General features: G+C 36.8%; 1 protein-coding gene across 1 annotated transcript in view; it reads left to right on the top strand.

Moving 5' to 3' along the window:
- Positions 1–27,915, top strand: part of LOC134534735 (dynein axonemal heavy chain 10) — a 426,663-nt gene that overhangs the window by 363,552 nt on the left and 35,196 nt on the right. Inside the window, exons 57-65 of the mRNA XM_063373236.1 lie at positions 6,278–6,470; positions 7,100–7,252; positions 8,890–9,077; positions 10,282–10,503; positions 18,454–18,556; positions 19,825–20,005; positions 20,551–20,705; positions 23,269–23,487; positions 26,852–27,125. Of these exons, the coding sequence (XP_063229306.1) occupies positions 6,278–6,470; positions 7,100–7,252; positions 8,890–9,077; positions 10,282–10,503; positions 18,454–18,556; positions 19,825–20,005; positions 20,551–20,705; positions 23,269–23,487; positions 26,852–27,125 (1,688 nt within the window). The remainder of the gene's footprint in view (positions 1–6,277; positions 6,471–7,099; positions 7,253–8,889; positions 9,078–10,281; positions 10,504–18,453; positions 18,557–19,824; positions 20,006–20,550; positions 20,706–23,268; positions 23,488–26,851; positions 27,126–27,915) is intronic.

Below are 27,915 nucleotides of genomic sequence, written 5' to 3'. Positions count from 1 at the left end.
TTTTTATTTTAATTAAGTTATTGCTGATTTTCGGGAATTTTTTAAATTCAAGCTTTATTAAAAAACTATAGAGATTTCAGTGGTAAAACTTTCGTAGATAAATTTTCAGACACGGGAGATATGACTGTGACCATTATTTTATCTGTAATCATTATTAATTTAACGTAATTACAATTTGAATTTTAATAACTGAGCTGCTACGAAATTGCGTGATATTCATTTGCGAATTTAATAACATTCGCGTTTTCATTTGTAATTCAAACGCCTACATATATGTCGGCTGAATGATTGACTTTATTTTAGTCTTTAGCTTATTGCAGTCGGACCTAAAGTAAAAACGTAGCTGTAGAAATTTGAGCCGCGTGCAAGCTCGGATACGAGGAATTATGGAGCGCGCTGGACAGTAGTGACACCTTGCGACAGTTTTCCAAACTTTTTGCAGCTCGTTCCCACTCTGCCACAGCTGTCTGCTGTTTACGAAGAGGAGACGGGATTTCGCGGGAAACTGATATGAAGGTCAACGTACTCATTTTCAGTAGATAAGAGAACGTGTTTGGTTTAGCTCGGCGTATAATTGAATGGTTATTCTCTGTTATTATTTAGCACAGTGATTTAGCTAGATGTTTTTTGTTGCAAGCGTAAGATTTATTCAGGAATAAAATGCAGAAGAAACCTCCACCAAGCAGAGTACACAAAATAACAAAACTATCGAAAGCCATTAGAGCGCTTCGAAAAAAGAATAAAAAAAATAAGAGATTATTTTATTATAGCTTTTTTTACCATATATTTATTTTTCAGAGTTGCGTATGTACAACGCGATGGACACGATGCGACAACAAAAAGATGTGTAAAATTGTAAACATGTTTTTTTTCCAGCAATGTGTGAACCATTCATAAACTATACTCAGCATGTATCCGTATAATTACGTTTGATTCTTTTTTATGACAGGCATCAATGTTAACAAGTTTATTAAGCCACAATATACTTTTTTCAGAAAACTAAGTGTAGCAGATAACACTCAACATAGTCTCACACAAAATCAGTTTACATGAATGCAGTTTTAAGAAGTAAGCAACGTAAATAATAGTTAAACATTATTTAATATCTGCTGGTAACGTTTCCAAAGTATCAGCATCGCCTTCATTTACGAACAATATTCGCGAGCTTATTTATGTATTTTGCTGGCTATTCGTTGGTGACTGTTAGGACTGCAAAATTAGTAAATATTTTTCACCCTATCCTGAGTTAAATCTAAGTGTGCACGGTTAGATGAGGACCTAGATGTGTCCCAGGCTTACGCCTTTACACTCTACTCATGCGGGGTATTAACCATGCGCGTAAGGGCGCATTGCCATTGACCTGTAGGATAGTCTCAACAATCCTCTACGGACTCGAAAAATGTCACCTGCTCATTGGCTACTTGACTTGTGACAACTGTTTGTTGTAATGCCTGTGATTCGTCGTTGATTTGGTTGAGGAGTTTTCAGTGATTCAGAGCCTCCCATTTAACTGTGGCCGAATTGAAGAAGCAGTACACATGTTACATGCTTGAATTCATAGCGAATGGAAACCACAAATATTTACTGATGTAGTGGTTGGTAAAAAAAAATATTATTCGTATCGCGTCCATCGCTTCGCGCCATGTTGGCTCCTATATTATATGGATTTACAAAATATAACGATTTATTTACGACACTTAAGATAAGGTGTGTAGGATTTTAAGAATTCACTTGAATTATTATTTAAGAACATATTTCAGGATAACTTGTGAAGACGCTCGTACAGACGGCACCGGTTGTGATGACTCATTGCTAACAGAGCAGGGGCCATCTCGTGTACACGAAGTGACATGTGAAACTTCAACATAACTCGAAAATCAAAAGGTGTTACATTGAAACGTGTCCGCTACAAATTTTCAGGAATTATAATTTTTAAATCGAGTAGAAATATTCCTGCAATTAGCATTAGGTATATTTTAATAGACATTGAAAGCGAATCAGTAAGTAGCTTCAAAATCCAAATACCAGAATAGTTTGTAACAATACAGACCTCACCGACTAGATATGGTTCAGATTGTTGATACTAACACATTTGAAAAAACTGACTAGTTACTGAATATGTTGAAATTTTGTAAACCTGTTATTTTAGATGATTGGTGATGTAATAATGTCTCTTGGAAACTACATAAAATTTTAACTGCTTTTATTTCTCCATAAATTCGCAAATCACCATGGCGGCCATTTTACGATCACGATTTAGTTCTTAAATTTTAAATTAGTTTATTTGTTGAGAGCCTGGTACAATGTGTCTGACCACTGAAGTGATCTGAGCCGCGTAGTGTATACTACTGCGAGGTTGCTGATGTAGGCTCGGGTTGGGACGAATTTCGCTGTGAAGAAACAAAGGTTTTTAATACATGGAAAATTATCCCAAAGCCGAAAATTTGTACAGTAGTAGAATTAACATTTCTTAGTAACACGACAAAAGTTTAAGTACTGCCGCAAACCTTGTGCGTCACACCAAAAACGAGCAGTTAAGTCCAAAATGACAATTTTTTGCAACGATCCTCAATAATGGATATTGCAAATGCAGTTTATGGAGTAGACCGTCAGTATGGAACCCAAAATAATCTAGAAACATTGCCCCATCTGAGGATACTGATAAAAAGCACAAAGTTTAAACATGTTTCTATAAAATAGACCTTTTAAATCATTAAAGTTAACGAATTCACTTTCATTCAATTTTAAGAAAATATAAATACATCTTACATAAAATTAAAGAGCCCAACGTGGAAATCGCTTAGAGTAAACGTTGTTGCATATTTATTCATCTTTAAATTGGTATATTTTTTAAGTGTCTCATACAATTAGTCTGACCACTAAAGCGATCCGAGCCGCGTAGTGTATACTACTGCGAGGTTGTCGAAGTAGGCTCGGGTCGGAAGGAATTTCGCTGTTAAGAAACAAAAATTTTTAATACATGGAAAATTATCCCAAAGCAAAAATTTTGTACAGTAGTAGAATGAACATTTCTTAGTAACACGTCAAAAGTTTACCGATGAAACCTTGTGATCACACCAATAATGAGCAGTTGAGTCCTTAATGATTATTTTTTAAATTGATCCACAAAAATGTTTCATAAATTTAATAACTTTAATACTTTTTTAAGCCGGTTCTCATTATGGCACCAAAGTAATATAAAAGAATGTCCTACATGGTAACTGTGATAAACACCTCAAAGTTTAAACGTCATATTATTAAATTGGTAATTTTAATCACAAAAGGTAAGAAATATATTTTTTTTATAGAAATTTGACTACATGTTACATAAATATGTTGAGCGTAGCGTAAAAATCACTTCATAAATATTGTCTGTGTTTTTTTTGTAAGGTTTAAGTGTGTATATTTTGAGTGTCTGGTACAATAGTCTGACCACTGATGTATTTCAAGCTGCGTAGTGTGTGTGCAGCAGTGTTAAAGTCGCTCGTGCTGGGACGTTTTTTACTCCAGAAAACTAAGGTTTTTAATGTATGGTAATAACAGACTGAATTTTACTCTGAAAGAATAAAAGTTTTCTAACTGCAAGTGATTTTTGCTGCAAACGTAGATAAAAATCTTCCAGGATGCGATTTGCTTAGGTAAAAATATTAGTATGATAGACTCTTTAATTTCTAAATTATAAATAAATAACAATAGAACTTCCCGGAAAGTTGTGATAAACTGACAATATTAAGCGAGTAGCAGACCCGTACGTGACTACAGAGAAAGGCTATTTTCCTTGACCGTTAGGATTTCTGGGACGAACACCCTCTCACAGCTGGGGTCATAAAATACGGTCAAACTCTTGAAAAAACATCCACCACCGCTCTTTGCCACTAGCAATTCAACGAAGTAAGCTAGGCGCAGCACTCCAATGAATTAACTTAGAAAAAAATACTAAATATGTAATTCTATCAATACATTTTACAACACAACTTATGTTTTATTTATTTTCTGGAAAAAAAATAATTTTATCATACGAATTATGTTATAAAAGTGACAAAACTCAATAAGCACATTTACGGTGTATCGTTTTCTTCAATTGTTATGTAGTAAACTAATTTCATACAATTAAATATATATATTTTATAATATAGGCTACATTAAATTTTGCACAGTTCTGATGTAAAATAATATACTTAATGTATTAGAAATAAAAAATAATTATTTTTTTGGTATTAAAATAATTTTTAATAATAAAATTTTTGTAACAAAATACGAACACATATATAAAACCAGAGGTCCTCTAGAATTTTGATTTACAAGTTCCCAGCAGAAATTGTTTATTGTTAATTTTATTGTATCAAAAATCATTCATACATATAAGAAAAAAGAATATGTATATCTCAATAGATGTAACATGAATACACCCTATCATATGCATTAAATATATTTTAAGTAATCCCTAAATAAGACCAAGTTTATTGAGTGTCGCAGTACGCAGCGAGTTTCAAAGCCCGCCGGCCGTGAAAGATCAGTACGGCCGCAGTACACTGCAACGCTCGGGCAGCTTTAATGAGGCAACTAATTATGCTAGACTCTTTATAAATATACTATCTTAAAGCTAAAAGTATAATTAAAAACATTTATTTAGACATTTTTTCGCATTGGGCTCTTCAAATCAGTGTAAATCGTATTTTTATCTGGGTGGCAAAGATAAAAAAAATATATATGTCGTGAATTAATCGCTTGTTTATATCATATCTTAAATATTAAAAATTAAAATTTTTTCTAACATTAATGGGTGTATTACAGTTTCTAGATTATTTTGCTAAGTTTACGGACAGTCAAAATTAAAAACTGTATAAATGGGTAGCATTTTAATGGACTGATGCAAGTTGCTGTCACCTAGGACTTAAATGCAAATTTTCGGTGATAACGCACAAGGTCTACAGCGGTAAACTTTCGGTATGTTATTAAGCATAGTCAACTCTACCACAGTACAAAAATTCAGCTTTGGACAAATTTTTCAGTAACACGAAAGTCTACGCGGGGAAGGGCGGCTACCTGATCCGAGAATGAAGGATAGGGTGAGATGGGAAGCGAAGATAAGAGCTGGTTGGGTGTCCGTGTTGGAGAGAGAGCGAGAGAGAGAAAGGCGATATTGTGGAAGACCTTCGAAAGATTCCCGCTAGGTGGCAGGCCTCAGAGCTGCAATATTCGACAACCTCCCCTCACGGAAGCTCTCTCGCCACTAACTTGCCAAATCTCACCCGCTAGCTTATATACGTGCTGGCTGGCCGTACAGTAGTAATAAACAAGCATTTATAAAACACTTAAGCTAATTTCCAACAAATTCTGACGAATGTCTGTTTTTTGTCCCCTTAATGTTTGCCCCAAATTGTAAGTCTAATGTTAGTTTATTTACTCATATACGTACATAGTTATTTAGATTAATAAATAAAAACTGCACTTTATTCATATTTGTAAGCACTGCTATTAGCTACCATGTGTCACTATAGTTTATTTTTTAGTGAATTAGTAATTTAAGGACAAAGTACAAATTTGCATTTGTACTTATGTATATAGACACAAAAAAAAATTATGCCCTTCGATTTTCAGAACTTGGTGTGCCTTCATGGCTGTTCAGTGGATTATGCCCTGCCATTTTGGGTTTATTAATTTTTTTTTCTATAATTTTGATTTTTGGAATTATTATCTGAATTTATAGCATGTCCTGGCATATGTAATATCTTACTAAGTTTTAATATCTTGTTACAGCCTGACATTTATTGACATGCGAGTCGGTAATCACTTATATAAATAACACATTACTTTATGGCAGAAACTAGATCTGTTACAGTCGATAAGTATTTCCCTAGGTCCTATATGTCGACCTGTAAAATGTAGCACAGAAGATGCTCTGCAAGCAGTGGCAAGATGGCATTAGTTGTGGTTTAACAAACGTCTAAATTTCTTGCAAGTTGTCAGTGTGTGGATGAGGAGTAAGAAGGTTTGGAAGGGAAAGTAGGGAAAGGCCAAGGTGGTTTAAAAATACATATCCTGGAGCATGTCATTCTTCTACACGTCCTATACTCCTTCATGTGTGTAAGGTTCCGTAGGGTTCCGGCCACTATTTGGCTGTGCCGGTCCGTTCCGTGCATACGTGTCTCCATCGAACCGTGGACCCCCCAGCTCGCGAGCTGTTGGGCCCCACACCGTAGTGATCCATCAGTGCCACTGGTGTTGGCGTCGTTTCGCGGACTCTCGTGAACTATCCGGCGGTGTGGCTTCCCAGATCGTTCTCGTCGCCTCACGAGGCGGTGCAGGTGGTGGGCGAGTGCGTGGCGATCCTGATGGGGCTCAAGGAGATCAGCTGGAGGACGGCCAAGGGGATGATGGCGGACCCCGGCTTCCTGAAGACCCTCCTCGAAGTGAAGGTGGACAACATATCTCCCGCTCAGATCAGGGCCGTCAAGGCGCACATGAAGGTACGCACTGCTGGCTGCGAGCGAAAGGGGCGGCAAATGGAAAATTTAATTAATTATAAATAAATATTCAATTATTCATTTCATTTCATAAATATATACATTTTTTTTAGACAAACACGTTTTCATTTAAATAAAAGTGGTTTTATAAAAAAAAACTGGTGTACAGAAAACTATTTCAACAACCAATTGGGTGAGGTACTGAGTCAGATCGAAAAAATCGTTTAAAAGTTACAGAATTCCGATTTATTATTTGTTCTTTTTCATGTTGAATTTATAATAACATTAAATTTTAGTAGTGTTTTTAATTCTCACAGAGATTTAGGCAATAAAATAAAAAATTTAGATTTTTTTTGTGATTCTGTGCAGTGACTTCCTGCTAAGAAAGGAAATAAAAAAAGGTGAGTTAATTTTTCTTGGAACCTGTTCTGGACCTTACATTCAGGGTCAACTTATTTTCGGGTGAATACACTATTATTAATTCAAATGTTTATATTTTTTTTTATTTATCAAAATGGTAAAATGATGTATGTAATAAAATATTTTTTATAATCCGTTCAGAAAATTGCAAAGCAAGAGAAGGGAATATTTTTACATAGACGGTTAACAGACTTGTTTGTACATGTTTGCAGAAGACCACTAAGCTGGGAGATATGGCGGGTGTGAGCAAAGCTGGCTTCGGCCTGCTGAAGTATGTGGAGGCAGCCCTGGGGTTCTGGTACGCCGCTCGTGATGTGAAGCCTAAGGAACAGCGCGTTGCCTTCCTGATGGAAACACTGTCTGATGTAAGTTGCCATTGGTAGAGAGTTCAACCCCAGCATTCAACTCCCGGCCTCCCACAACCCAAGTTATTACTCGGTAATCTCCTACAGATGATAGCCATGATGTTGACTGAGTGATCAGATACCTCGCCTCTCACCGAGGCAAAGTGAGTTACATTCCCAGCATGTTCAAACCCCCCCTTATTTATACAAGTGGGGAAACGTGGTGTATCTTAGCTTGAGACGGTGGGTTTCTTCGCTACCCTTGCATTGCCATTGCATTCCATCATTGCTCCATCTCATCGTTTCACCTCTCACCTGCCGTCTCCAATTACCTCATTGTAAAATCAAACTTTACATTCTGCACTCATTTTGAATTTTAACTAGTAGTTTTTTTTAAAACAAAAATGAGCTGAAAAATTTGAACTGTAGTTCTTCAAATGGTTCTTTCACTTTATTAATTTTGAACTAATTTATGACAGGTGAAATGTTGGGTTTGTTTGCTGATGTGACACAGTTATAATTTCATGAATAGTATATTCTGTTTTGGCTCTGCATGTAGAATGCGCTGAAGTTTTGCAGAAAATTCATATTTGTTTCTGTGGATTAGTTATTAATCTTTTTTTTCTTTTGTTATGTAAATTACTGTTTTGTTTTTTGATACTTTTCGTTTACTGAAAATGCAAGGTTTTACAATTTCTTTTGTTACGTCCTGGCTTTTGGTGTAAGACTACGTCAGAGGAAATGATGGTTTGCCAGTGAGTTGACTTGCCATGTTGCAGTCATTTTCCAGGGCAATTAATAAATGTTTAACTTAAAAGCAAGATAGTCTTAGGTTGATTTGGATCCATATATTGTTAATAGGAATTGTCCAATCAAATCCTCATATCCTCAAATCCCATAAAATATTTAGTATTTGATATTTGAGGAAAAATATTGGAAGTAGAATATTAAAGGAAATAAAGTAAATTAAAAATTCAACGCTGATAACCTCTGAAGTTTACTAGCTAAATTTTTTTCTTCTACCCATCTTGTTACCATACCTCAAGATATCATACTTTTAACATGTTATTTTATAAGTAAAATTACAGTATGTATTGATTCTGGAAACTTAGTTTTGAAACAAACATTTAAAGGGTAGAATGTTTCCACACCATAGTTAATATTTTTCATTAATTGTACATTATTTAATTTTTGGCACTTGGCACCTAGATTCGGATTCCAGGGATATGCATATTCTAGGTATTCTCTGGGATTCGAATTCAAGATTCATATTCGAGAAAATTGGGATTCGACCCATCATTAATTGTTACTAATCACCTGATTACTGTTGGAACAGCAATATTTATTCTAGCGGAGGTGAAATCTGATCATGTATCTACATCTATTAGTACTGTGAATATGTGAGGTTCTGGACAGTTGTTGACCATGTGATCATGTATCTACATCTATTCGTACTGTGAATATGTGATGTGCTCGACAATTGTTGACCGACTTTAAATTAAAGATGACTCCAATTCGCACATCCCCTGATTCTGTCTCTTTCCAAAAGCCAGGAAGTAGTTAAGACTTCTTGTTTGGATCGAGAAATGTTGAATTACTTGTCGTTGGAAACTGCAGTGTCAGAGAGCCAGTAGTCAACGTGCCAAGTGCCCCTGCAGATGGAGAGGAAGCTGGGACAGCTGAATCAAGAGATCGAAAACCTGGAGAAGACACTGAGCGAGCTGGAGATCCAGTACAGGGATGCGGTGGAGAGTCGCCAGGTGCTGCAGGACGAGAACGATCTCATGGAGAAACGTCTGATAGCAGCCGACAAGCTCTTATCCGGCCTGGGCTCAGAAAGCATTAGGTACCGCAGTGCACTTTTGAACTATTGCCAAATGTTTTGTTTCAGTCTAGAAGTTATTAAAATGCACAATTATTCTTCCTAATATGTTGCATTTATAATGGGTGTTAGGCAGGCTGTGTAAGCTTAATCAGAGCATCTTTCGACAAGTATGATTGTCAGAAATGGATTCCACAAGGTTCATGTTGGCATAAGTATATTGTAGTGACCATATTTATTTGTGTTTCTCTTGTTATTTTTTGCTAAAAGTGCTTAGGTGGAAGAATTTGCCACAAAGTGTAAAAATTGGCCAAATTACATTAGTTGAGATATTGAAATGCACAAGTTTGCCAGTTATACACTTTGATTTTTTTGTAAATTTTCTATTCAAACAGTTTATGGGTGGTAAAAATGATGTTTGTGCCTGGAAAATAATCAAGCATTTTCATTTGTCTAGTGATCTACAAAATATTTACAACTTGAAATAATTAAGTGCCGTTGTGCTGATGTGAGCATTTTTGAAATAAACATTCGTAAAACATCCTTGCTTGTAACTCTACAATTTTTTCTAGAGCAGTCCCTCATACTGATGTAGTCAAGACATGGAGGTCATTGTGGGTGTGTGTGGTTGTGTGTGTTTGTGTGTGGGTGTGTGTTTGTGTGTGGGTGTGTTTGTTTGTGTGTGTGGGTGTGTGTGTTTGTGTGTGTGTAATTTTTTTTTATTGTGAATGCTTAACATGTTTTCCTTGTATACTTTAGAAAAAGAATTGGTATTACAGTAATGTTTTTGTTTGTGTTTGTAACAACTTCCACATATAGGTTAGTGATGCTAAAAAAATAAATGAAAATAAGTCTTCAGCTTTAATTCTCCCAAGTGTTATAAGTATATGAAGCATTTAAAAATACTTGATATTGTACTGCTTTTAAAACAGTCCATTTAACATTTAACATTAAGATCAATAGTAACATAATTTAAATTGTATATGTACATTTATGCACAGTTATTATTTCAAAATGTTGACTTCCAAAATGTTTGGATAAATGTAAATTAATAAAACATTAAATATGATTGTATTTGTGTGTGTGTGTGTGTATATATATTTACACACACACACACACTTTGTATAAATAAGAATTGTGTATAAAAGAGGTTTCTTAGAGTTAACAACATTGAATTTGACATTGATACTTTGTGGTTTTGAACTGCTTGGTTGTGTGTGGTTTGCAGATGGGAGAAGGACCTAGCCAACTTGAAAACGGAGCAAAAGCGGTTGGTGGGAAACTGTCTACTGTGCTCTGCATTCCTGAGCTACACTGGGCCCTTCAGCTGGGAGTTCCGCCGAAGGATGGTGTATGACGACTGGTTGGAGGACATAAAGACCAAGGCCATCCCCATCACCTTGCCGTTCACGCTGGACGAACACCTGTCTGACAGTGTCGAAATCAGCACGTAAGTCTCGTCCTGCCATTGCTTTTCGCTTGTCTTACGCTCTGTCAGTATCTGTTTACCAGGTATTTTCTTGACTGAATGATCCCCCCCTCCCAATTTTGATCATTCAAAGCTAATGTTCTAGAGATCAAATGTTTCTCAATGTAACCAAATGGCCATGGTAAAGAGCATGCAGATGAATCTTGCTAGGAGTGCTAATCACAGTGGTTGCAACAGTTAATGCAGAATGTTAAGTTTTGATATTTAATATTAAAATGATTACTCTAGTTGACTCAACCTGACATCTTGTTCTTATTCACAGCATTATGGAGTTCAGTAAATAAATAAATAAATTGTGGTATAAAATTTGAAATGTTAATTGAGCTCATTGTTTAGTACAGAGTTAACTAGCTACATTTTGCTAGAGCACATGAGTAAAACAATTTTGAAAGCCAGTGTGCAGTACTCATGTGCAGTGTCTACTATAATCAGGAAACTAGAAAAATAAATTAGGTCAAGACTAATTAAAATATATAACAGCTAATAAAACAAATTATCAGATCAATAGATACACAGTGACATGGCCGCGTCCTAACTGTCCTTATGCTAAGCGGGGGTTCGCGTCGATACATGTACTGATATTAATTTGTGGGCGCCACCGTGCAAGGGGCACGGACCCGGGAGAGACACTTTTTCAGGGCCGTGACGTCGCCCATGTGAGGCGTGATTTTAACCCCCCTAAAGCCAATCCTAGTACTCGCTACTGGTCCGCTCTCAGCGTCGGGTATGCTCTTAACCTACGCAGTGGGCTCTTACGGCGTCCCACACTCCGTCACACTCAGGATGTTGAAATAAACAAATACAAATAAAATCGTATGACCTGGTTTATTAGCTGCTACTTCGCCTACACCTTTGATTATATCACACAAAGCCTGCGGCACGAATCGATTCACGTGGTGCGACCTGACCACGTGGTCACACTCTACAATTAGGTAATTAGCACAAAAGGGAACATAGTGGTCACTCGTACAATTATTTAAACAGTCCCACCGACCGAGAGAAGCCCCGAGGTATTACGAACGAAAGATTTATGATGATTAAGATTTAACAGAATTACTTAGCAGTGCAGGCAAGCGGTGAGGTCCCCGGGGTGCTGATGCGTCTGCTCTCGGTCGGTGCTGGCGAAGGACTGGGGTGAGCTCAGGGCTCTGCTAGCTTAACATGGCGTCTTCACGCCGAACCAATTACCATTATACCTATTTACGATTACGTGCCACAGGAAGCCACAGGTAAAACATGAAACACTCTTAATAATTAGATTACACCTAATACGAACTAAAATTACAACAATTTATTATTAATGATAACCAGTCCGGCTTTGGCGGACTTCGGTTCGCCTCGTGCATGTTCGGTACGTCTTTTCGTTGTTTATGCCTTAACTAAATATTAATTACTTAAAGTACATAAAACACTCCCGGGCGATCTGCCGTCACACGCCACTTGGGGAAAAATAAGCAAAAAAAGAATTACAATGTTTATCTCTAGTTAAAATGGTGTGGGCACTGCTGCTACAGCGCCCTCTTTACGCCCGTGGCACGCTTTTAAAACACAACCACCCGACTACGTACTCGAGACGGAGCGGCTGCCAGTACGGGAAGTGGGACGGTGGTGAGGGGAAAGGCGGCGGAGACTGACCAGGCTTCTGGGGCGCAGGCCCGGTTGACGTCAACAGTTTAGTTTCCGTTTAAGCATATGGTGCTATTCTGCAGATGTGCTTATACCCATTTGCAACCATTTTACTTAATTTACTGGTTTAACTACTTTAAATTTTTTTTCTTTTACTAACAGTAATCGTAAAGGCGTCAAGTTTTTATTGTTGATCTCCTTGATGTTTACGTTCAGAGTTTAAAGGATTGCTAGTCTTGCAGCCTGATCAGGATCTCGCAGAACACTGAGTGGAAATACATCAGTAGTCATGTCAACCACATCTGTGAGAGTTGTTACATCATGTAATGGTATAAGGGTCTGATGATCTAGTCTCTCTCCAAAGACTTTAGATGAAATTGTTCCCTTACCTACACAGAGAAGGAAGCAGGAGTAATCAGTTGGAAGTACTTGCTCTTTGCAGAGTCGTCAGGGAGAATACTTTGTAATCTAACGGATGCCAAAACTTGTCACTAGAGTTAACGTTCTCTCTTTTGCAACACGCGAGAGCCACCCTTCATTAGGTATTTAAATAATTATTTGATAAGTTTATGAGTAGGCACTAGCTTTAAAACTAAAATTTCTGTAGTAATGGGGATGCTAAGGTACATTTCAATTGTCATGCACTAGAATATTTGTGTGTCTGGATGTCGTGACACCTTAATTTCCATAATTATATTTCTATTTTATAAGAATGAATAGTTTTACTGGCAGGCTCAAGGAAAAACTTTTTACTGTAATCCTTAGCAGAATTCCAACACAAGAAATTAAGTGTGAGAATGAGAGCTATAGAGACCTGAATCATATTTAGGGACTCAAAAAAAATGGTAAATAAAAATATTCTCTATCAGTTTATAAAAAGAATCAATGTGGTGCAAAAAAAGTATGAAAGCAGTGCCATAATTTTTTTAAGAAAATAAAATGAACTTTCTACATATATTAATACCAAAAAAAATTATATTTGGATAAACAGAGAAAATGCATGGAAATAAAAAGTAGCCAAGGTTCATGTTTATTCCGTTATCAATGGAATCTTGCTGATTAACCATTTTTTCGAACACAAACAAAAAATGTAAATGTTATGTTTTACGGACATTAAGATTCTGTCTTAAAACAATGTCTGCTTCAACTGAAAAACTATTGTTCTCGGTCATCAAACACTGTTTAAAAACAGTATTCATGGCCTCTGCTTAAATTAAAACCCAGATACAATTTACTTCTTGAGATATTCACAACAATCAATTATTTAACGTACAATAATTCGTTAGAGAATATATCCCCTACACAATTTTATGTTCTTCGTACTTCTTCATGTTTAAGAAATGGAGGCCTGACAAAATTGTTTGCTCCCGCGCCTTTGGTATCTCAAAATGGCCCTAAGAGTTGGTTATGGCAAATAATCCACAATTAAACATGCTTCCTTGCTTATGAACAGGATCAAGTGTCAAGTTAATATATATATATATATATATATATATATATATTAAAAAAACGGGTGACGAACTGTCTTTGATCAGGTGATAATGAGTGGCCGTTGAGACTATCATAAACGTACAAGGATGTTCCGTCATGGTAAACAAAAACCAGTAGTCCATAGAGTTATTGTCTACCTGCTTGCTGGAGAACAACAGCATCTTATCAAGAACTTGCTAACAGGCCCGAACTGCTTATTAACCTCTTACGTTACAAAACCTGCCCTCCTGTTTGTAGTCAGCTGTCAGCATCTCCCTCAACATGAGTTCGATCAACCATTGTTAGGTGAAGAGAGTGAAAGTCTGGTGCAAAATTATGAATTTAGATGAGAAGAGGGAATAGTATTTAATTGTTTGAATGTAAATATAAAAAGAAGTATGTAATGGACAACATGAAAAGTTTAAAAACAGAGAGATAACTAAACTGCAAATGCAGACAAAACAATATGAATAGTGGGCACCAGAATAAATTTGGTAACGTTGAAAGCAAATAAACATTGAGATTAGCTATGACAAGCCACGTAATAGCGATGGAAACAGAGCAGCTATGTATGATCATTGATCAAGAGAAGATTGAGAGAGCAAACACAATATTAACTATTCAAAAGATGAGAACAGAACCAACCAACCTCTCCTACACAGCCATTTCTAATCAGATATAACAGAAGAAATTGAAACTTCAACAGAGAATACAATTTATGCGACGACTTCAACAATTTTCCAGATTCAGAAAAACAAAGTTTAAAAAAACTTCACAAAGATTTAAATATTGAAAACTATAAACGATACAAAAAATATGACCTTTTTGCTATAATGTTGTATTGTATTAGTTATAGAATTTCGTGATCCAAAGCTTTCCATTCTATTTTGATTATCATACTTTTTGTTTGTTAACCATAGATAGAGCCAAGATTTTATGGTGTTATGAAAAAGGACTTTTCGTCATTAAGAATTGTGGATTTCGTCTTTATCGTCATAAAAAATTAAAACACATGTAATAACATGTACACACCTAGCAGAGCTGCCTTGATCAAATGCTTCAATAATTCGTGCTTAGAGACTTAAAATATGCACATTAAACAATACTATGTTGAGAGTACATAAAAAATTAACAACTAAAATATTTAGTATTCTTATGCAGGTAAGTACTGTTCCTGAGTTCAGGAGAGAGTCTAAATTAATTAAAATAGAAACTACAGTTAAACTTTTGTTCTATAAATGCAATATAATTAAGCTCAGGAAAAAGCCACCATTGTCAGCAGTTCAGCATTCTCTGGTTTTAGAGATCTTCTTCTGTCACTTACAACTACAGAATACTTAGAAAAAGATCTTTCTGAGTCCACATTCGTTGCAGGTATCCATATTAACTTTAAAGCAGCAGCTGCAAATTCAGGATAATCCGCTTTCATTTTGTTTACTTTATGGGCCCAACATTGTATGTGGTACATGTGGTCACCAAATACACCTTCAAGGGTACCAGCAGATTTTGTCATGTACCTGGCACTATCTGTAACATACGCAATTATGTTTTCTTCCTTGACTTCATATTTGAAGCATACAACAATCACTGCCCAAGAACAACAAACAGCATTTGCTGCATCAAGGACACAAGAAGCCCCTAAGATAACATCTTGTTCAGCACCTGGTTTCAGAATTTTAAACAAGATGTTGAAAACACAATTATTACTCTTGTCAGTGGTTTCATCTGCGAGTATGACCACATCTTGCCCCAAGAGCTGATGCTTGATGTCCACTTCTTTTTTCTCTCTAAGTAGGGGAATGTACTTTTTCCTCATCCAATCCGCTGTTGGAAGATCACCAGCACCACTTACATGCTTCTGCATCCATGCAGTCAGCTTGCTGTTGTCAAGTTTCTCAAGAGGAATACCTGCAGCTACAAAGGCTTCAACAGTTTCGAGAACAAAATCTTCCTTTTGTTTTTTTTGCGCATATTTGCGCCACTCCTGCTTCTGGGATAGAAAGCTGTCGTTTCAAAGTGCATGGGGATCGTTTAGCTTTTACATGTTTGTCGCTAATTATGTGCTTGTTTACCGTGTCCTTACGTTCATGCTCCAAACTGCAATTACAATATTTACAGAAAAGTATTTTTCCGTCACTGACATATAATCCCTCATTCTTAAACTCGTCAGCACGTGATGCCTCAGTAGCTTTATTTTTCGGCATGATTAAGAAATTTAGCTTTCATTTATGCACATCATTTGTAAACAAAGCCCGGAGGTACCAAAAACTAGTATTTACTGAAGTTTTAGCGAAAAAATAAACCGCGGGAAGCCTACTTTTTACAGGCGAGAGAGCCATATACTCAACCCGAAGTAAAAGGTTAGGTTATGTCAGGTCAGTGAAATAAATGTTTTTATTTATTTTCCGGGAGGGTTGGGTATGTAAGCGTTATTTAAAATATTTAATGACCGTAAAATAAATAAATCCTTGCAATATGGTGCTTTTTCATTAGCGATCGGAAAACTTCGATTATGTTACGATTTTGGCACTCTCGCCTGTGAAGTGTGAAATGAAAATGAAGGCTTCACGGTAAACTGCTTATTCATCAAGCACACAAAATTGCGTTACAGTGAAATTTCATTAAATATTAAGTGATCATTAAATATCAATGTTCGCTTTTATTTTATTTTCATACGTATTTATTTAATGAATGCAGTTTTTTTTCACGTGTATTTTTCAAAGGATACAGCAAACAAGGCGCTGAGATTTTTCACGTTGTTGTGTTTGTTAACTTGATAATTTTAAGTTTACGATCGTCAGTTGTTAATATTGCGTGATCTCTAGTGGCTAGATGCGTTTAAAAACCCTAACCTAACTCCGATAACGATCTTTTTTTGTTCGTGAAATCGTCAATTTTTGTGATATCTTGTAATTTTTTAAGATGAATAATTAACGCATTAAATAACCACCACACTGCAGTTGGATGACGACCATTTCTTCTACAAACAGTTACGGAATTTTTGTCAATCAACCAATAGTCGGTAGTTAACGATTTAAATCAATATTGAGGTGTTTATTTGTGGTTAGAAAACATTTCGCATTTTTCGCGGTTTGGGATGAATTTCGCGTGAAAATTCGCGATTTCGCATAAAACCATATAATCTTGGCTCTAACCATAGATAACACTACATTCTTCCCTTATAACAAGTGCATTATATAAACAACATTGCATTCATCAAGTTACACTTATTTGATTACATTTTTTTACACGCATGTTACTACCACACAGTTTTTACCCATTTAAATTTTTAATAGTAATAAAAATAAGTGTAAATACAATAAAAACATTTGACATTTCTTCTAATTATCTCTTTTTTTTTTAGGTACACCTTATTCTCTTGTGCAACTGATTTCAAAATCCATGCTATCACCCATTCATTCCACACTATCATTCCTTCTGATAAACTCATTTTTATTTCATATTCCACAATATCCGACACCTCTTTCCACTCCTCATAAAGTTAGGGTTCTTCTGGCTTTGGAGGTACTCCATGTGGTGACCCATTAGTAGAATTTTCACTCCCCACTATCAACTGCTCAGTATGCCATTCCCAGATTTTTTTTCCTAGAAGAATTTAAACAGTTTACAGATTAGAACTGTTAATAACTGCACATCGAACTGCTTTAGGCATGCAAATTATAGGATAATAGATGCCCTTTAAATATGGAAAAAACTTAAAGAATGTATGAAAAATGTAAAGACATTACACTAGCTAGCTCAGTCTTAGGTATAACTGATGAAGATAACTCCAAAAGTCATATGACCAAAATTGTTGATATTTTCAACTTCAATAGACCTGCCAAGTTGAAGATGTAGCTATATTAAGTGTAGAAAATGATTGAAAAATATGTGTAAAAAATTCCAAACTTGCCGTATATATGAAAATGTAGCTCTGCCTGAGGTATAATTAATGGAAGTACGACAAAAAGTCATGTGACCAAACTTTTACATCTTGTTAATTCCGATACTGCTGGTGTAATCAGGTTTTTTAATATGCTTACCGTTTATTTACAAAAGACCTTCAAAATAAGGTTTGTGCCTACTACAGTAGCAATTTAAAATTTTATTTTTTAGTTAAAAATTAAAAATTTTAATATTTAATGGCTTATAAATAAAATGTTTTTACTTTCAGGAATTTTCTCATTTTTTTTGCTTACAGACTAAAAGCAATATGTTTGCCCAATTTTAAGTTTTTAGCTCATCTGAAAGTAGGTTATAATTTGTATGGATAAGTGAGTAATTCACACTTAGCCAAAAGTCAGTGACAAGTTAGCTTGTTGGTTGAATTAGTCTATCAAAGTTGTAACAGTCCGATGACTATGAAACTTGTAAGTTATTTTTATTTAATCCAAGACAATTATTCCCTTATTTTCTCCACAACAGTGATGAACCTTGATTTCTCAAAATGACTAAAAACAAGTATTTTATTATATTTTTGTTTGAATCTACCATTAGTACCTAGTATAAAATAAATATAAATGATCTTATAAAAAAATAATTTCAGAGTTCTCCTCAATAGAGAGTATAACAAAGAATTATAGCTTGTTAAACCTTGGACAAATATTCTAACCAAAAATCTTCACATTAAATCAGCTGTTCCTAGCTTCTCTCAGCTTTTGTGAATGGTTTTATCTGTGGGTATGACTACATGCAATGTCTCATATGTTAACAATTAAAGACAATTATTTATGATAAAATTTTGTTGCAAATAAACTGCTGGTCCTAACATTTTTTGTTTGCTTTAATTTTCTTCAATGCATTTTTTTTATGCAGGTGGAATTCTGAAGGACTGCCACCAGATGAATTGTCTGTACAAAATGGTATCCTGACCACTCAGGCTAGCCGTTTCCCTCTGTGCATTGACCCACAGCAACAAGTAAGGCACTCAAAGATTATTGATGCGATAAATGGTGTTGTACAGTAGACTCCCAAATATCTGTCCTAAGCAAAGAGAGTGATGCCGTGGATAATTCAAAATGGGCACAATCGGCTAAGTTAATGTATATGGATGCATAGACTTATAGTAATTAATTTAAACTCACACTGTTTTAATATTTATTATTTTTATCTAGAGGCTGCTTATGAAAGAATTGGACCATTTGTTAGTGAAATATTAGTTTATTAGAGTACAGTTCTTCTTCCAAACAAATTTATACTTTAGAAGGTTTCTTTCATGACTCTCATCACCAAAGGATATCTGAATATACTGAGAACTTTCGGCTAGTGCCCAGGGTGAAGTCCATTTTCAGTAGCATTTTGCAAGAAAATTAATGGTTTTATTGTTAACATCATAATTGTTGCATATCTTTTGAACAAAGCGATACCACAGAAGAGAATATTCAATGTATTGTCACAAAAAACTAAAAATAAGCACCAAGTGACAATCAAGTTTTAGCTAAAAGTGTGTGAAAATTCTATTCATTGAATTTTTATAAATATTTGTATTTATTTATATAGTGATGTCTTCCAATTAAAACAATACCATAGAAAGGGGGAGATAAAAAACAAAAGCATAAACAAGGAATTGTGCCAAGCTTTTAGCAAACAGCTAGCACAAAGTCCGTTTTCAGTAGCTCTTAGCTAGAAAAAATGTTTTATTATCAAAAACATTTTTTTTATTAATGACATGTTCTATTGCTCTCTTTATCATATATTTAGTTTATCTCTGCAATTATTTTTGTCAGTTGACTTATACAAATATGCTATACAATGTAAAAGCATAGTGCTAATTTCCAATTTACTTTTAATGCAGTTATGAAGTCAGCATTCTAAAAACATAATGCAGTTCAAAAAATATGAACTTGCATCAAGAAATCACACAGCCTGTCATTTCAGAGGAGAAAAAACAAATTAAAATATTAATACCTGGAAATTGGGGTCAGGCACAATCATGCTTAAGTTACCTAAATCTTTTCAGAGAAATACATAGATAAATTAGAGAGAAAGGTAATCATCACTCATGTACGTGTTATCACGAAGCTACATGCTTATAGTACTTCAGAAATATAAAATGTTACTTTTGATATATAATGTTACTTTTCTGCTAGGGTTAAAATCTTTTTACTTTTAAATGTGAGTTTTCTAATTCAAACATTAAATCAGAATATTTTGTTTTAACTGCTTTTTATCATATTTTGATTACAGGCATTGACGTGGATCAAAAGACGTGAAGCCAAAAATTTTTTGAAGACTTTATCATTCTCTGATCGAGATTTCCTGAGGCATCTTGAAATTGCAGTCACCAATGGTATCCCGGTCCTCTTCCAAGACATTGACGATTCTATTGATCCAGTTATTGACAATGTACTTCAAAAAAACATACAACGTAAGTGTGCTGGATGTGAAAATTAGGAGTGTATCTACATTTAACCATGCCATATGTAAACAGAAAGTATCTTGAACTTTTAGTTCCATCCTCCACGACATCTTGCATTGGTAATTCTTGGAGGTGGTTAAATTTTATATTAAGAATCGTTGGATATTCACAACTGACTGCGTTATTGAACAGAATGATTGTCATACATTCTTAAGTTAGTTACAAATTTACTCCTTAGATGACATAAACAGGTTACTATTATTTTATTTTGATATAATTACTAACATTTTATTTTGTGAATTTTTAAATATTTTGCTATTTAATAAAATAAATAAAATAATAACCAACTTGATAGCTTTGTTGTTCTGCGCCAGCTTTTGCGAGGAAGTCCTGAACCTGATGTACCCTTCATAGGAGCATTATGAAAAATTTCTCTTTCCATTTTTGTTCACATGGTGTTAATAAGAAGCAAATTTTGTTTTTCTTTAGAGTTTTAGACTTAAATTCTATTGCTGTTGGTCTTAGTAATTTAACATGTTGCGGCTCTGTTGCAGATCAAAGTGGCAGAATATTTGTAGTCCTTGGAGACAAAGAGGTTGACTATAATGATAAATTTCGATTGTATCTGACTACCAAGGTGTCGAACCCAAAGTTTGACCCAGCTGTGTATGCAAAAGCCACAGTGATAAATTATACAGTCACAGCATCGGTAAGTTCAACCCGTGAATATTTATTGACTCGCTTGGGTAAAACTCATCTGCAGAGTAGTGCTTAAAGCTACATATGTTCAACACTTAACACATGAATGTATCTTTAAATAATGATTTAATGAAATTTTACTGACATCTGATCGAGGTCAGTGGAGACAGATGTAAGGTAAATGTGAGCTGGATCAGTGATGGAGCATGGGTGTAGGAAAACAAGAATGCTGGAGAGAAACAGTCAGGGATGTGACCTAGCCAGAAGGGGAACCCGAATCACACTGAAGGGATGACCTCAGAAGCCACTGAAGAGTCTTCGATGTCAGGATCCCAGCCGTGCACCGGATCTTCCATGCTGAAATTATTAAGTGCATTTCAGCCATTTTTCCACAATTTAGAGGACATGACTATAAGAGAAAGAAAACTGTGTGGAATGTGTTTTGTGTGTGTCAAACATTTAAACACTGTATAAACTCTGAGGGACAAATACCTACAATAACTTTTTTTTTTCCATATTTTTCTCTTACAGCTAATTTATCTTTGCCATGCAAAGTGCAATTTTTGTGTGAATGAGATATTGTGAAAAAAGGTTGAATTGTGTTAAACATATTCTAAACCCTAAACATATGCCGTATCCGACACACAGCTGGGTTTTAGGTATGCAGGATTGTTGAGGGGGATCATACTCCACAATATTGGATTTTTTGAAAATAGCTTTGGCCACTTCATTAAGCCAACATGCATTATCTAGTGGTATATTACATCATCTGCTATCGCTCGCGTGCAACAAGTTGTTTCCACCCAGCTCTTAAATGCTGGAGCCTGTTAATATATACCCTACCAAAACACTGTATGTGATTCTACATGTATATTCCATGCTTTTTCATACCAATAATTTGGGTAAATAGTTTAAAGATTTGAGTAACAGCTAAAAATTTATTAATCCAAGGTGGAGGTATGTGATTATCCTTGAAGCTAAGTCTCATGCACACTATTATTTTTTTTTATCTCTATATTCTTGTCATTACTTGTGATGAAAAGATTATCCTATAATATTTTCTGGTAGCTCTCTTGCATTTGTTTTTGGGTCAAAAATTTTCTCCCCAGATATTTACTTTAAATTATTTTAGAGTTTTCAAAGGTCACACAACTGCTAATAATTTTGTTCACTTGTGACTTTTTACCTCAAGTGGATGATGGTATATCTGATGAGAAAAATTTGAGACTAAATGTAAAATGCAGGTGAGCTGTGATATTCACTATACAGGAAGAATATCAAATTAACCGAGGTAATTTGGACTGCTGCAACCTCGCATAAGCAAAATCCTCTGATAACATGGAAATAATAATAATAAAATGGTAATGGTTTTTAGTTGGCCCAGAGGTATCATCTCTCAGGGCAATGTTATTCCAGCTATTTTTCAGTGTGAATTCTTTCACATCACTCCATGATTTGCCCAACCAGTAAATTACATGACTTGATGTAAGTTTTTGGACATACGCCATTGCTAAGAATTTTTTCTGTTGAATAAAAACTAAAAAATAAAAAAATTAATAAATAAATGAAAATACCCAAAAAAGACAAAAAAAACCCATAAAATTAAGCAAAAAATTACTGTTGTCAACAAGGACATAAACACCACAAAATATTCCGTAACAGGAATTTTCGTTTTGTCGTGTTTTTGTCTCGTTTCAACTGTTGTGCTGAATTATTTTGGGTTTAATATTTTTGTGCTGTCATCATTTGTGGGGGTTTTTTATCGTTCTATTCTGTTTTGGAAAACTATTGTGTTTGTTTCGTCTTTTCGTTTTTCCGTGTTTTTGTTTCGTTTCAACTGTTGTGCTGAATTTTTTTGGGGTCAGTATTTCTGTGTCGTCATCATTTGTGGTTTTTTTTCGTTCTCTTAGTACATTTTTCTTTGTTTTCCTTTGTTTGTTGACCATATTCCTGTTACGGAATATTTTGTGGTGTTTATATCCTTGTTGACAACAGTAATTTTTTGCTTAATTTTGTGTTTTTTTGTCTTTTTTGGGTATTTTTATTTATTTATTTATTTATTTATTTATTTTTTTTTTAGTTTTTCTTCAACAGAAAAAGTTCTTACGTTCTTAGCAATGGCGTATGTCCAAAAACTTACATCAAGTCATGCACTCCCATTGCACAAATCTTTCAAAGATAACAGTAAATTACATCTTGGAAGTTATTTATTTATTAATTTTTTTTTGCATTTGAAAACTATTAGAGCAGTAATTGGACGTAGTTATGCAAAAAGGAACCAACCCACAATTTTGTTATATTTTATTTGAAAATAAATTCAAATAGTACAAGGTGTGATTGTACCGTCGTTGCCATTATCATATCAGTATTTATACTAGACCATTAAAAATTGTACCCACATTATATTATCAATAGGAGAATTACAATTTATAATTAACTTTAACTTCAAAATGCTCAGAATGGGTTTCACGTGGGTTGGTTCCTTTTTTTTTTGCACAACTACGTCCTGACTGAAACGATTGAACGGTGATGGTCGGCCAGTGACAGACGTGAGGGGGTTGTGCCCGGGACAGGGGCTGGAGGACCAGCTGCTGAGCGTGGTGGTGGGCCACGAGCGGGCGGACCTGGAGAGCGAGCGCGAGGAGCTCATCGTGCAGACCAGCGAGAACAAGACCCTGCTGAAGGTGCTGGAGGACTCCCTGCTCATGGGGCTGGCCACCACCACTGGCAACATGCTGGACAACGTGGAGCTCGTGCGCACCCTCGACGACACCAAGGAGAAGGCAGGGGAGGTGGGTTCGTGCGTGGCCCCGCCCTCCGCGGCTCCCCGGCACGTTGTAATACCCCAAGTGTCTTAAAGAATAATTAAGTAATTAGATAAAAAGATTTGGAAACTCTTAATACTGGGGCCCTCAATTAATAACTATCAAAAGTCAACAACAGAGGCGACACTAGGGGTAAACAAAGAATATTTAGTGACTCCCTACGAACACTTGGGAGAAAAAGGATTGTTATTATAGATTACAGTAGAATCCCGCTGATGCGACCCCCCTCTGATGCGTCCATTCCGTTTATACGACCGTTTTTTTTTAGAAACTGAAAAATTTGAGCAGAGAAAGTCGAAAATTTGAGTAAAATCAGCTGAAAAACAAGTCTGTTACACTTTGTTGGGCGCTATGTGTTCACGTTTATCTTGGCGAGCGCTGTACTGTAAGCAGGCAGGCGTACAAAAGACTGCTAAAAATAGATACCACCCCTCTAGATTGTCCACGCTAGCCAATAATGGTAAACTGCGCGCATCACCTGATAGCATCTACGCACATCACCTGATAGCATCTATGTGCGCGTCTATTGCCGTCCCGGTCCCGTGCCATTGTCTTGCGACTGGTTAGTGTGATCTTGCCAGCTGCATCTCAGGTGTCACTGCCCACACAAAGCTATGTTCACTGTGTTAACGACATCGCCAGGTGTTTGTTTCTCGGCTATTTTTCTATAACATCGCTGCGCTAAGTGAATTCGCATCACGCGAGTTCGGCTATGCTAGCCGGCATGTGGTTATTTTCGTTCAAAACGTGGCGAAGGAACTTGTGTGGATCAGGTAGAAAACATTCGGCTATAAACAAAAGATATAAGAACAATGCTAACCTAAAATGCTGTGACATGTTTTTGGAGTAGATAATCACAGCGACAGACGAATAGGATGCGCTACCGCCCTTGCCATCAGCGATGTTTATTTTGACAGCTCAAGCAATTATCTTTTCCACGTCCCTTCACAGCGTAAAAAAAAAGAGAAAAAAACACGTTGGAATGCAGATGGAAAATGCAGTAAAATAAATATATTTATGGCCCTGCTAAATTTTTCTATTCAATAAAATTCGAGCTGTTAGTGATTTTTCAGCAGAAACTGCTGTGTGACTAATAAACAAATTGTATCATAATAACTTAAACTTATAAAGTATTTATTAACGGCGAAGGACAGTCGTATAAGCCCTTAAAAATATTTATTTTACCGAGAATGGACTATACAACCTGGCTTTTGCCGCACGCGGCGTGGGAGGGGAGGAGGATGCTGACAGTTTCTCACGCAGAAGGTAAGCTACCACAGTGTCTTTTCGTGCGGGCGGGTAAGATAATATGACAGCTGAGACTGCTTTTTGTGCGATAGTGGACGCGCCGAGCTCGGCTAGACACTGCCAGAGCGGCATTCGCGTGTATGTATCCGACGATGCGGTGACCATTCCATTTATAAGTCCGTTTTTCCGGAAACCGTGAGGGGTCGCATCAGCGGGATTATACTGTAATTAAATAAAAACAACAGTTACGTCTATAGACTTCCTTATTTTATTAATCATTATTCTTTTTTTTTTATAGATTAAATATTCCTTTGTAACATCTGATTTTCATTGATAAGTGATCTTACATAAATTCCTCACAATTACACTTATTAATTATATCCTTTAACTTTATTTATGATACGGCCGGCCCTGAATGTTTAACAAAAATAACAATATTTAAAGAAATGAATGAAATTAACATCGCTAACTTTACAGGTTGTACATATAGTCCTTGCAAAACATTATATAAATTTCCTCTCCTCGAACTGCTTTAACTGTCCGCTGTCTTAACTGGGTTACACTATTTTTGAATTCGCAAAGAAAATAATGGAATGAAGCGGGTATCACCCGGGGCTGTAGGTTGACGGTGATAGAGGTAGTAGGCCTAAAGATGGTGGATTCTGCTCAGGATCCGACTCCAGATCTTCTGGCAGAGGATTTTGGTTGCCCCAAATTGGAACCCTGTCTGAAACAGAAGTCCAAATTCAAAAGAATCAGACCTGTTTCCAGACAGTATACTTAAATGGCGCAAAAGGCCAATAGAGGGAAATTAAAGGGGGGATGGCGTAAAGACTTCCCAGAACAGGGTGTTGGTCCTGGCGCTCAGGAGAGGGAGTCTCGTCTCCGAAAACCCGAACCACGTTGCGCGGTAGACACGGAAGTCTTCATGATTTAAGAAAAAAAATATATAATTAAAAAAACTAAGGTTCTCTACTTTTAACTAAACTACTGACTGGTTAATCTTAATTTTAGATAGGGACTTCATCCCTCTAGTCTGAGAAAAATACATAATTCGAGATGCGATGCCGATGATTCGCCGAAGATCGCAGATACAAACGGTACCAGTCAGTCAGGAGACACGCACCGAAGTCCTTTCAGAGCGGGATATCATCAGTCTATAATAAGCACGGGGTCTCTAGAGAATGGGAGGGGGTTAGGCTCTGAGCCGAAACTTACCGAGCCCACCCGAAGGTGACCGGCATAAAAAATATCAGATCTTACTGGAGTGACTGCGCGACTGAGGCGCTATCTTTTGGTGGCGAGAAGAAGTACTAATAAATAGACTTTTGGCCGACGAGTGTGTCACTGCTAAGGGTTTATGGAGTAACCAGTGTTGCCACCTAGCGGCCTGAGACATAAGGGGGAGAAAGGTTGTCGTTACCTCCGCTCGAAAGCGCTGGTGTCGGCGCTGCCGACGCCCACAAGTGGCGTTAGTGACCACAGCCGTCGCTAGATGTCGTTAAAGTCCAGAATCGTATCTGCGGCTGTCAAGCCTGAGATGGTCTTGAATTCGGTTACCGTCCACGTGTGTTCACAAGCGGTCATCGCTCCTGGCTTCACTTCTGAGAAGAAAGGGTGGGTGAGCAGGGGGGGGGATAGCTTCAAAAAACGCATGGTCTGTGGGACGCAAGGCCCACGGGATCCTCCTGTTGTGTCTTGCTGCTAGTGAACCTTATACCAATTTGTGACAGAGTTAGCAGGGCTCAGCACTGCTCCACAAGCTGCTGTAGGCAGAAGTAGTCATGCGGAGAAATTAAGTTAACGGCCTCCGACGTGGCTACAGGCGGGAGAAATATTAGCCAGAATGCTAACCTAGCATAAGGCTGGAAAAAAAAATCAGCTCGCCTCTGAGAACAGAGGCTGATGGCTTGGCTGTAAAGAAATAAGAAGAGAAAAAAAGATTAAATTTCCAAAAATATTTATGATAACAAAATTTTAAATAAAACGTGCCTAAATCCCTAATACACGGCACAACGTGAACGCACAACGTTTACTTTGGCCAGCTGTAAGTGAACCAGCTGGGTGTTTGTGTGCGATGCAGGTGATGCAGAAGCTGGAGCAGGCTGCAAAGACAGCAGCAGACATCGACAAGTTGCGGGAGGGGTACCGGCCGGCCGCCAAGCGGGGCGCGATCCTGTTCTTCGTGCTCTCCGACCTGGCCACGGTGAGCCCGATGTACCAGTACTCCCTGTCCGCCTACCTCGGCGTCTTCACCTTCTCCCTGGACCGCGCCAATCCCGACAGCATCCTGGACCGGCGCCTCAGGAACATCATCTCCATGCTCACCACTAACTTTTACAACTATGGCTGTACAGGTGGGTAGGAATCTCGACCATACGATCTTACTGTATTCTGCTCTCTGTTTTCATGTTATCAACGAAAGGATAGTACATTTGGGCTGATTTTGGTTAACATGCGCGTGCGGGCGTGTGTGTGTGTGTATAGATTAGTGGCTCTTAACTTGTTAACATTGTTTATATTCAGGCGCGTAGGAACCGGGGGGGCGACCCAGGCGACTGCCCGGCCATAACATTTCATGGCCGGGCAAAGTGATGGTTTTGCCCGGCCATTGCATCAGATGAACAAGAGGCATTGTCTTCATTTGCAATGCTAAGTGGTTTTGTGGGATTTTGTTGTATGTGCGTTACTTTATTCTTTAAATAAATTAAGATTTTTCGATAAGTGTACAGGCACAATAAATACGGCAACTGTTCTTGTTTTCTTCTAAATATTCACGTTTCACAGTGCTGATAGCGGAAATATTGTGGGATATAAGACCAGTAAATGTTTTCGCTCGTTGCAGTAGCTTACGCTCCGTTTTTGTCCACCCTTGTCCACCCTTGTCTACCTGACCATCAGACCCTTGCATTCACCCCGCCTCGTTTCTACCAAACGGTAACGACCTGACGTGCAGAGCACATCCGTCATCATTCAACAGCTGTACGTCTTGCTTTTAAGTCCAAGAAACTTTGTGAGCCGTACTACAGAACTGTTTAAAATAAACTTATTTATCTGTAGTATCGTGAGTGAGTAGTGCGGAATGGCAGTGATGAAAAACATTTAGGGTTTAAGGAGAAAATTTATAACAGTATTTTATTTTTTGCG

Source organism: Bacillus rossius, chromosome 8 (genome assembly GCF_032445375.1).
Source record: "Bacillus rossius redtenbacheri isolate Brsri chromosome 8, Brsri_v3, whole genome shotgun sequence".
In the NCBI taxonomy this organism is placed as follows: domain Eukaryota; kingdom Metazoa; phylum Arthropoda; class Insecta; order Phasmatodea; family Bacillidae; genus Bacillus; species Bacillus rossius.
The sequence above is the reverse complement of the archived record's forward strand: the minus strand, read 5'-3'. Positions and strand labels throughout refer to the sequence as shown.